We start from the raw sequence: 12,340 nt of genomic DNA on the forward strand, positions 1-12,340 counted from the left end.
ATCGAGACGAAGCCAATTATGTGTAACAGTAAGGTCTTTGAAGGTCACCGAAGGTCACAGAAGTGGCATGAACGTCCCTTTACAGAAGGTGTTCGAAGTGATGACCATTGGTATCAATGCATGCTGCAGTTTTCTTATCATGAATTGAGTGGTATTCCTTATCACATCGGCATTTATCGAAGCACATGGTCTGACAATTCTCTCTCTCATATCTTCAGGTGTAGTTGAAATGTCCTTATAAACAGTTTCTTTTGCGAACCTCCACAAGAAAGAATCCAGAGGCGTCACGTCCGGTGAACCAGCCGGTCACGACACATCTCCTCCGCGTCCAATCCAACGATTTGGGAATTGTCTCAGAAACTCATTTCTAGCCATCAGCGCAAAATGTGCCAGACATCCATCGTGTTGATACCAGATTCTGTTCCTTGTTCCTCCAATAACAGACATAATGTTTCTTGCAGGAATGTGGTGTACTTCTTACCATTAAGATTTCCTTCGATGAAATAAGTGCCTATAATTCTGTCCCCAAGAATCCCACCCCATACATTCACCGACCACGATTTTTGGTGTACAACTTGCCGCAGCCAACATGGATTTTCAGTTGTCCAAAAATGCATGTTATGCAAATTGACATTTCCATGGTTCGTGAATGTAGCTTCGTCAGTAAATAAAATCATGTTAATAATTGTGTCATCCCTCTGACTCTGAAGTCGAACCCATCGGCAGAATTTAATGAGACGCATAAAATTGGTACCAGTTAATTCTTGGTGTAGACTGGTATGGTAAGGATGATATTTATGGCGATGCAAAACACGAACAACACTACTCTGGCTCATGCCAGATTCTTGTCGCGAACTAACGTAAGGATCTCGAAGCACAGTGGCAAGAGTATCAATTTCCGGTTCCTTGTTAGTAACTTTCCTTTGCCGGATATGGTTCCGATGAGTTAAAGAGCCAGTTGTTCTCAAGTTATCATACAGATATTTAAATGTACGACGTTTAGGGTGAGAACTTTGAGGATACCTTTCAGCGTACAAGTCTCTAGCTCTCACTGAATTTCGTTGGCAGTCTCTGTAAATGAGAAGCATATCGACTTGTTCTTCGAAGGAATACATCATTCACATTCGCTTGATTCGACGGTGCTAGTCTTACCGTTCCTATTAGTGTTGTATTGCGAAACCGTCGAACGATGTTTACATGTCAATGGCACGTTAGGTGGATACGCCGTATTCGGCGAATATTTAGTATTTGCACGATATACAAGAGAGAATTGTCAGAGCATGTGCTTCGATAAGTGCCGATGTGATAAGGAATATCACTCAATCCATGATAAGAACATTGCTGCACTGCAATGATACCAATGGTCATCACTTCGAACACCTTCTGCAACTGGATGTTCATGCCATCTTTTTGACCTTCAAATACCTTACTGTTACACATCATTGGATTCGTCTCGATAGCCATTATCAGAAAATAAGTACCAAACTATAGCATCCCATTTAAAAAAACAAAGTTAACCTTCATATCTCTGACGCGACCCCGCCTAGTAACAAAACACCAACGTCATATTGTGGCCCCTGTGGTCCCATGCAACATTTGTTCCACGAACTTTTCAACTTCTATCATACTTTCGGAGTTATTCTAGTTGGCAATAGTTAATGACTCGCCCTGCGACAATCACATTCACATTAGCTGTATGAAATAAGTACAATAATTTTGACTACCTGACAATGAATGACTGAGAGCGCATATATTAACTGTAAATATAACATACAACTATAAGGTGGAGCTTCTGAAAATATGCCTATAGGTCATATTTATACACAGCAAACCAGCCGTAGCAAAAATGAATCGACACGTTTAGGTTGAATTATCTGCAATAATAAATGTTTAACTACCTGGTAATGAAGAATTACTAAAAAGCTGTGTAAAAGAAATAAAAAATTGAAAGCGGTTCTAGGCGCTACAGTCCGGAACCGCGCGACCGCTACGGTCGCAGTTTCGAATCCTACCTCGGGCATGGATGTGTGTGATGTCCTTAGGTTAGTTAGGTTTAAGTAGTTCTAAGTTCTATGGGACTTATGACCTCTGCAGTTGAGTCCCATAGTGCTCAGAGCCATTTGAACCATTTTTAAAAAATTGACTATATGGAAGTTATGTACTGAACAGCGAAAGGTTGACTAATTGTACCTGTGAACAGCTGTTGAAATGTGACTGTATGTAGGTAACTAACAGTAACTAAATGCAACAGTGCATGGCCAAGCTATAGTGTGTTTAGTACTACTAACGATTTACTGGTTCTAAATAGTAAATTAGTGACCAGCCGAGTATAGCAACTTACTGTGTATTATTGAAAATATGGTACTGATTGCAACATATTGACTATAACTTACTGAATATAACAGCAAACAAGTAGTTGTAGTAACGACTGTAACCTACCACATGACAATTTTCTACTTATGAAAATTAATAGGTTTGTACAATTAACCTTCTGTAGCTAAGGATTCCAATTATATACCAGAGACTAACTGTATAGCAGTATAGCACTGCAGTCGTAATAGACCAATAATTAGGAAGACGTGGGGTGGGGGCGCAGGGGGGGGGGTGCAGTAGGAAGAATTGGGGGGGGGGGGAGTCTGGGGGGATTGGAGGAGAGCAAATGAGACGGACTGGTTTTAAATATACAGGAAGAGGGTGGCGGTTGTGAGGGAGGGAGAGGTGTGGTAAGGGAGGGAGATGTGATAAATATGGACAAAATTGGATTGTAACAGCTAAATTATTGCAACTGATAAGGTATAGGAATCGTGATAATTAGTTACTATGTAATTATATCAGATTCCTGAAAACTATTGAAAACAACATACTAATTGTAACTTACAGAGTGTAACCTACCGATTATAACTGTAATGGTGTGTTTGTGTCACCAGCTATTGATTACTAAGTAATTACATTCTACCTATTAAGAGTTGTATGTTAATATAACTAAATTTTTGTGAGAGAGGAATTAACTGTGTATTAAGAACTAATAATGAAGTACTGCAGTTACAGGAAACCAGTTGTGGAAAAAAAGTGTGGTGACAGGGAGAATGCAGAACGACGATGTGGAAAGGTTTTAAATAAACACAAAAGAGGAAGGAAAAATGCTTTATACTACTACGTGGAACTGAGTGAGCAAAACATATGACATGGGCAGTGTGGCTCGAGGGCTGGCGGTCAGCTCGGGTGAGTGGGGGGGGGGGGGGGGGGAGATTTGATAAGATGATAAACTGGGAGGGGGAGGGAGGAGTTGTTGGGATGGTGGGGTTTGGAGGGAGAGAAGGGGGAAAAGTGATGAATAGGAAAGAGTGAACAAATTGGCTTATAAGAGGTAGATTCTTGTGACAAATACCATGTGGCTATCAAGATAATTAGTTGCTACCTGATTATACTGACTTCCAGCAAACTATTGAAGCTAATATAGCAACTGCAAACATTCAATATAACCTACTGATAACAGCCGTAGTCAAATGATTATAGCACTAATTTTGGCCTACTGAATAATAACGTTGTACCCATGAAATAACTATTAGCTGCACCTTAAGAAGAAAATTAATTATACATCAGAGAAAGATTAAAAAGCACTGCAATCATAGAAGACTAATTCATAGATATTGCGGAGGAGGGGAAATTTGGGGGAATTGGGAGGGGGAAAGGTAGGGAAATCTCTGAAATAAACCGAAAGGGTGGATGGGGAGGGGTGTGAGAAGAAAGAGAGCAGAGAGCAGATAAACTATATGAGCAAAAATGCATCAGCAGACCATACCGAGCTGAGAATGGGAGGACAGAGGAGGGGGAGGGGGGGAGGGAGTTGGAGAGTGTGGGTGGAGTTGGGGGAATTATGCAAATAGCTAGGAGAAATAGTAATATTAATGCAATTGGTGTCTGCGCTTAATGTTTTACATATAAAGCAGTTACAGACAGGCTGAACTGAGTTGCAGTTACAACCAGTTTTACTGTTTAGTAAGCGTTACAAATTTGAAATACTAAATTTCGGCGCTCTTGGGAGTATATATACACAATCTAAAATAGTCTGGTTTTTAAAGATGTTTTTCCATCAGTAAATGAAATTCCTGTAGCTTGGATTGTTTGTATACTTCTATTTCTTCTAGGAAGTTCATTTTGACTCCCTTATTAAAAAAGTGCAAAATGTCTAAATTACGAGGGTTGTTTTTTAAGTAAGCGCCGTTTTTATTTTTAAAAAAAGATACAAATACTTTTGTAAAAAAACTTTTATTTTCTGATTCTACACACTTTTACCTATTTTTCTACATAGTTGCCTTGTTTATTTAAGCACTTGTCATACCGTAGAACTAAGTTTTTAATTCCCTCTTCAAAGAATTCGGCCGCCTGCTCCGACAGCCAAGAGTTCACGGCCGCTTTCACTTCATCGTCGTCATTGAAGCGCTGCCCGCCAAGATGGTGTTTCAGGTACCGGAAAAGGCGAAAATCGCTAGGAGCAAGGTCGGGGCTGTGTGGTGCATGGTCCAAAACTTCCCAGCCAAAAGAATCAATCAAATCCCGAGTCTTTTGAGAGGTGTGAGGCCTAGCGTTATCGTGCAGGAGCCAAACTCCTTTTGTCAGCATGCCGCGCCTTTTGTTTTGAATTGCTCTGCGGAGCTTCTTTAGAGTTGCACAGTAGGCATCTGAGTTGATTGTCGTTCCTCGTGGCATAAAGTCCACTAGCAAAACACCGCGCCGGTCCCAGAACACAGTTGCCATAATCTTGCGCTTTGACAGCGTCTGTTTGGCTTTGACCTTGACGGGTGAGGTTGTGTGTCGCCATTCCATCGATTGTCGCTTGCTTTCGGGAGTGATATGGGATACCCATGTTTCATCTCCAGTGACAATTTGACTCAACATGTCATCCCCTTCTTCCTCGTAACGAATCAAAAAGTCCAATGAAGTGGCAAATCTCTTCCCCTTGTGGTCCTCTGTGAGGAGTCTGGGTACCCTCCGAGAACACAGTCTCTTAAAGTTTAGGTTTTCAGACACAATTTTGTACAAAACCGATCTTGAAACTTGTGGAAATTCCAAAGAAAGAGTGGAAATTGTGAATCGTCTGTCCTCACGAATCTTTGTTTCGACTGCAGCCACCAAATCATCAGTGATCACAGAGGGCCGGCCTGACCGTCCTTCGTCATGGACGTTTTGACGGCCATTTTTAAACACTCTAACCCATTGACGCACTTTACCTTCACTCATTACATTCAAGCCATAAACTTCTGTTAACTGACGATGAATTTCTGCAGCTGATAGGCTTCTCGCGGTCAAAAAACGCATCACTGACCGTATCTCACACACGGCGGGCGATTCAATAATCGTAAACATTATAAAGTAGCACAGCGATGCGTACACGTCAGCTACAGAGCTGCAACTTGCATCAGTGTGAACGGGAAGGATGCCGGCAAGTGGCGCGGTGGCTTGTTGCGGCGTCCGCGCAAACTACGGGACTATAAGCGCGAACGGCCCTTACTTAAAAAACAACCCTCGTATCAACAGTTGGAGCTCTATGCTTTTCATCTATGAGGTGCTGAGCAAAAGTTGATTTATGTGGATTTTTTCCTTCTTTTATTGGGAAGGCGTTAACGAAATCCAGTTTTAAATGCTCTTCCGGTTTGTCCGATATACTTGGCTTTCACAGTTCATTTGATAACTGCCAGATTTATTCAACGTTTTACTTGTTGGTTGCTCATTGTGAACAAGTAATTGACTGCCTTTATTCTCAGTACAAAAGGCTGCTGTAATACCGTATTTTTTAACATGTTGGCGATTTGGTAACAGATATTTCCAATAAAAGGGAAGTGCAGTGAAGTAACATGTTTAGATGCACGTGTTACTTGTTTAAATAACCTTTGTATTAAATTGGGATTACAACCATTGTTATCTGCCACATATTCAGATTATGGAACTTTCACTGAACACCATTAGCAGAGAGTAGAATCAAAATAATTGTGTCAATCACAAAATTGAAATAGCTAAATTTATGACTTTTTGGATGACAAAAGGTACTGTGAACAATGCTATCGTTAATAATACTAGGTTTCATAAATATACAAACATAGATGTTATTGTCTTTGATCTTGATAGACAAATCTAAGTAATCAATACTGCCTGCATCATCTTTTAATTCATAGGTGAAATTGATATTATTATACTGGCTGTTTAAAGTTTCCTGAGTGTGTGAAATATGCAAAATGTGCAAAATTGTCCTGGTTGCATGCAAACAAACGCAGAAATTTCCATACACTCTGTCTCATCTACTGCCTTATAAATGTACACTGTCCCTCATATCTCTCCTCGTCCCTAACGCTCATGTCGGAACAACATGACAGAAACACACGTTTCCATTATAATAAAATCCTATCTGTTCCACTGCATCGCTCAGTCACCTTCTCCAAGTCCTTTACAGTAGCGGGAACCCGACTCTGGAATAACCTCCCTCGTTATGTTAGAGAACTTAAAAACATGTCCGGCTTCAAAAAACAATTAATGATGTATCTACTTAAGCAACAGTAATGCCTTCTTCTGTACATGAATGCTTTACCTCATTACTTCCGTCTTTCCCCCTCCTTAAATCCCCCTTCCCAAAAACTTGCTATGCTAGTAAACATCTACTTTACACACCAAGATATTAATGTACATCTGCACAAATCTTCATTACTATTGCCAATTTTTCTCATGTTTATCATTATTATTTGATTTTTTTCTGTTATTATTATTGCTTTTATCATAATCTACATATATAGCACCTGTTGTAAAAATACTGCCGCATTTTACCTTATTAGGTCTTAGTCTCTACTGTTTACTCATATTGTCACTAGAGTAACCTAATTTTTCTCATTTAAACTATTGTCATGATGTAACTCTGATGTGTCAGATGCTGCATGTGTGGAACACTGGTCCGATGTAAGAGAGGGCATCATGGCCCTAATCTGATCAGGTTAAATAAATATCGTTTTTAGAACATGATGTTTGTGTCAATAATAGGAAAATGATTAAAAAATGGCTCTGAGCACTATGGGACTTAACATCTGAGGTCATCAGTCACCTAGAACTTAGAACTACTTAAACCTAACTAACCTAAGGACATCACACACATCTATGCTCGAGGTAGGATTCGAACCAGCGACTGTAGCGGTCGCGCGGTTCCAGACTGTAGCGCATAGAACCGCTCGGCCACCCCAGCCGGTTAGGAAATGATTAACAAATTTATTTTTCGGTATGTTAATAAAGATATCGACCATACACCCAGCTAGGGAACTGCCCATATCTAGTCCCTCTTCTTGTTGGTCTAGTTTATTATTGGAGGAGAAAAGATGGTATGTAAGTGCAGTGTGCAACAACAACAATTTCATCTATTCCATAATTACTAAGAATACTTTGAGCTCTTAAATTACTCTCAATGACTTGGATAGTTTCCACAGCAGGCACTCTGGTATAGAAATTTTAAAGTTTATTAGCTATTTTATTAATACTGGTACTGTGCATACACCACAGACGCACGTTTCGTTTTGTTCAGTTGTAGTTCTAAGTTCTAGGGGACTGATGACCTCAGCTGTTAAGTCCCATAGGGCTCAGAGCCATTTGAACCATTTGAACCAAATCACTTAAGAAAGGCAAGTCTGCCGGTCCAGATGGTATACCAATGAGGTTCCTTTCAGAGTATGCAGACACAATAGCGCCTTTCTTAGCAATCATATGCAACCGCTCACTTGACGAAAGGTCTGTTCCTAAAGACTGGAAAGTAGCACAGGTCACACTAATATTCGAGAATGGAAATAGAGGTAACCCATTGAATTACAGACCCATATCACTGACCTCAATTTGCAGTAGGAGTTTGGAGCATATACTGTACTTGAATATTATGAATCACCTTGAAGAAAATGATTTATTGATACATAACCAACATGGATTCAGAAAATATCGTTCCTGTGAATACAGCTAGCTCTTTATTTCCATGAAATAATGAGTTCTGTCTACAAGGGATCTCAGATCGATTCCATATTCCTAGATTTCCAGAAGGCTTTTGATACCGTTCCTCACAAGTGACTATTAATCAAATTGCGTGCATGTGGAGTATCGTCTCAGTTGTGTGACTGGATTCGTGATTTCCTCTCAGAGAGGACACAGTTCGTTGTGATAGACGGTAAATCATCGAGAAGGAGAGAAGTGATATATTGCGTTCCGCAAGGTCGTGTCATAGGCCCTCTGCTGTTCCTAATTTATATAAATGATCTAGGTGATAATACGAGCAGCCCCCTTACATTTTTTGCCGATGACAATGTAATTTACCGTCTAGTAAAATCATCATACGATCAATTCCAATTACAAAATGATCTAGAGATGATTTCCGTATGGTACGAAAAGTGACAATTAGCGCTAAACAAAGAAAAGTGCGAGGTCATCCACTTGGGTACTAAAAGAAATCCGATAAATTTTGGCTATACGATAAATCGTACAGATCTAAGGGCTGTCAATTCGACTAAATACCTAGGAATTACAATTACGTGCAACTTAAATTGTAAAGACCACATAGATAATATTGTGGGGAAGGCGAAACAAAGACTGCGGTTTGTTGGCGGAGCACTTCGGAGATGCGACAATCCCACTGAAGAGACAGCCTACATTATACTTGTCCGTCCTCTGCTGGAATATTGCTGCGCCGTGTGGGATCCTTACCAGGTAGGATTGACGGAGGACATCGAAAGAGTGCAAAGAAGGGCTGCTCGTTTCGTGTTATCACGCAATAGAGGTGAGAGTGTCACTGATACGATACGCGAGTTGGGGTGGCAGGCACTGAAACAAAGGCGGTTTTCTTTGTGGCGAGATCCGTTTACGAAATTTCAGTCACTAACTTTCTCTTCCGAATGCGTAAATATTTTGTTGACACCCATCTACGTATCATCTTAATAAAATAAGAGAAATCAGAGCTCGAGCGGAAAGATTTAGGTGTTCCTTTTTCCCACGCGCCATTCGAGAGTGGAATGGTAGAGAAGTAGTATGAAAATGGTTCGATGAATCCTCTGCCAGGCACTTAAGTGTGAATTGCAGAGTAACCTTGTAGACGTAGATGTAGATGTAGATGACGTGCACTCAGCCTTCGTGAGGCCAACTGAGGAACTACTTGAACGGGAAGTAGCGATTCTGGTCACGAAAACTGAGAACTTACATAATTTGAAGGTGGATGAAGGAGAAACGAAAGGAAAGGAAAAGAAAGAGAGGAAACTACTGATGTGAGCAAAATTGGGACTTTATGCGGAATCAGCTGCGGCGACTAAAAACGTGTGCCTGACCGGAATTCGAATTCAGGATCTCTTGTTCACTAGGAAGTTGCTAACCACTACGCCATCTGAACACAATGCGTACCGCAATTGCTCGTAACAGCTCGGTACGTCCCCCAGTCGACACACGTTCCCGCCTAGCGCTACCTGTCCTCAGTCCCCTTCCATGTCCTCCGCTGCTTTGAGGTTCCCGCAAGAGGTCGAACGTAATTGTGCATCTGCACTGACGATGGTGAATTCATTGCACATCGAGGCGAATCAGTTATATAAATGCACGGTGTTTGTTCTTTCAGAGACGCCTGAAAGAACAGACACCATGCTTACACATAAAACTGACAACAGCCAGGAGAGCGATGTGCTGACCACATGCCCCTCCATACCCGCATCTTGTCACGCGTATCAGCCGAGGATGACACAGCGGTCGGCCCGTATCGTTGGGCCTTCCGATGCTTGTTTGAACGAAGATATATCAGACACCACGGGAAACACGAACGACCGTTTTTCCACTACCCATAGGTATTCTACTTAGCTACTGTAACACCCTAATGAACCCCAAAACCCAATTGGGAAAGACCATCATGATGTAAAGTAGGGAAAAGTTATCCTGACAGGTACGACAACTTTGCCGGTGATGTAACACCAGAAAGTCTTGATAAACACCAACATTAAGCATTACAGAGTGTGTTTTGGTAGAAAGGAAGAAGAAAGAAAGGTCATCTTTAGTTATTTGCCAAAAATCTAAGTAATAATTGAAAATTAATACCATGAAAGTTAAGTACAAAGTAATGTCGGTCAGAGATAACTTTTATGTGGAAGAGAGTTGTAAACGGAACGAAGAAATTCAATGCGTCTACAATACTCATTCACGGAAAAAGTAAGTCGCTTGCTAGCTATCGTGCTATCAAGTCATACGAGAGCAGCTCTTGTCATAGTTGAGCGAACGGAGCGCGATGAGATTGTTATACTTTCAAGAGTCGTTGTCGCGTGACGTAGACGCACGGATTTTGTGAACTGATATTCAGACTAGAGACTTGAACCGAAATAGTATACTGACTGTGTATACCGAGTTGTTGGACTTTATTAACGAAAGTAGGCAATATTGGACTCAACATATAACTGAACTTATAGAAAGGAATGGACCAAGTTTCAAAAGACTATAATACACGTTTAGTCTCGAGTAGGAGACATTGACACGAATACATGAAGAAGATACAATTACGCCGAGGGTTAAAGCTGTCGTAATTGTCACGATACTTGAAACTGACAGAACTGCCAGTGCTAATTAACTGTGTGTGCGTGTGGCGTGATGTTTATAAAGTATTTAGCGAAAAGGAACAATCAAATTGTTCATCAAAAGTGGAAATTACACGTGTCGCCTCCATCATTCTATGAATATCTGGTAATTGCCCATCAAAAGTTAATGAACAGTGACTATTTAACTTGTAAGTAAATTCGTGGACTGTTAGTTGTGACAAGGAAGGTTTGGACATACATAATATTACGACGCAAGATAATTAAGACATTGTTAAAGAGTATCTGTGGATCTCGCGTCATATAGAGCGAACAATTGTACTTAGCAACGAACAAACAATGACCAATACGATCTGCAATTGAACTTTTTCCTCGCTTTTGGTGATGTGGACGATGCGCATGAGGGAAGATTCATCAATTACTGCACTAAAGTGTTAACCGGGCACATAATAATTCAACTTCAAACGATAAGAGACAATCAGAGTGCGCAGTTCGCATTAATAAGGAAACTGTGCGGACTCGCAGTCAAACTTTAATCATTAAGCGAGGAACGATTTCTTAAGAGTTTTTTTCAGATCTTTCCTCTCGTTAACCGTCGGAGACATCCATCATCGAGCATCGCGTCTCGACTCCACCGACCGAGGTGTAGCAGTAACAGCTCCACGGCGTCGACAACACCAGCACGCAGCGGAGAGGGGACGTGACACTACCTACTGTCCCTACGTCGCTGACAATCGCGTGCGATGATATCTGTGGCGGCTCTTAGCCTGATATTAATAATCTACATCTACATCTACATACATACTCCACAAGCCACAGTACGGTGCGTGGAGGAGGATACCCTGAAACTAATCATTTCCTTTCCTGTTCCACTCGGAAACAGAGCGATGGAAACGACTATTCTAATTTCTCATAGTTTATCTTCGTGGTCCCTACGCGAAATGAGGTTGGCGGCGGTAGAATAGTTCTGCAGTCAGCTTCAAACTTCGGTTCTCTAAATTTTCTAAATATTGTTCCTTGGAAAGAACGTCCCACTAATCTCCTATACGCGGTCTCTTTACAGATGCACCACACTTTCCTAACAGCCTCCCAATAAACCGAAGTCAGCTATTCGCCTTCCCTAAATAGAGACTAATCGACGAAATCCTTGCTTAATTTGAGGCACGAGAACCTGCGGCACTTGTTGGCGGCAGAAGCTTTTCGATAGTACCGGACGCCGCTGGGAGGAAAACAGTAGTATCTCAAAGGATTAAGGTAGCTGATGTGAGGGGCAGTGTGTGCGCAGCGGGACGCGTCCGGTGTTCCGGCGTACTCGGCGCCCCACGGACTGTGGCACCGACCTGCCATCTAGCGGCGCGGCGCCGGCGTCGGCGTTGGCCTGCCTGCCATATAACAGCTGCGGCTGCGGACGCGCCCCTCACAGTGTCCCGTGCAGCAGCCACACCAACAGCTACAGAATGCCGCCACAGCAGGGGAACAGCGCGCCGCCACAGTCCGCACACCCAGAGGACGCCCTCGAGTACCTGCCCACAAGTAGGTATCTGTCCTTGCCTGCTTAGGTTCACTGTCAAGCCTATCCACCTGCTCGTTCCACCATGGCATTATCTTCATAATGGTTATTTTCGCCAGAACGCCCAGGGGCGTAATCAGTGTTATGAAATTACAGCTGGTAGTCACGTTATGTTGTTTTTTACCCTCGACCAGTAATCCTGTGTCGGTATTCCGTCATTACTGTAAGGCATTCCTCTTGATGTTATTCTAAAATCAGT

General features: G+C 41.8%; 1 protein-coding gene across 1 annotated transcript in view; it reads left to right on the plus strand.

The window, feature by feature from the left end:
* Positions 1 to 12,005: 12,005 nt before the first annotated feature.
* Positions 12,006 to 12,340, plus strand: part of LOC126236078 (sodium-independent sulfate anion transporter-like) — a 190,807-nt gene continuing 190,472 nt past the window's right edge. The window contains exon 1 of the mRNA XM_049945138.1: positions 12,006 to 12,104. Coding sequence (XP_049801095.1) covers positions 12,029 to 12,104 — 76 coding nt within the window. The 5' untranslated portion in view covers positions 12,006 to 12,028. The remainder of the gene's footprint in view (positions 12,105 to 12,340) is intronic.

The sequence above is a fragment of the Schistocerca nitens genome, chromosome 2, assembly GCF_023898315.1.
Source record: "Schistocerca nitens isolate TAMUIC-IGC-003100 chromosome 2, iqSchNite1.1, whole genome shotgun sequence".
Taxonomy (NCBI): Eukaryota; Metazoa; Arthropoda; class Insecta; order Orthoptera; family Acrididae; genus Schistocerca; species Schistocerca nitens.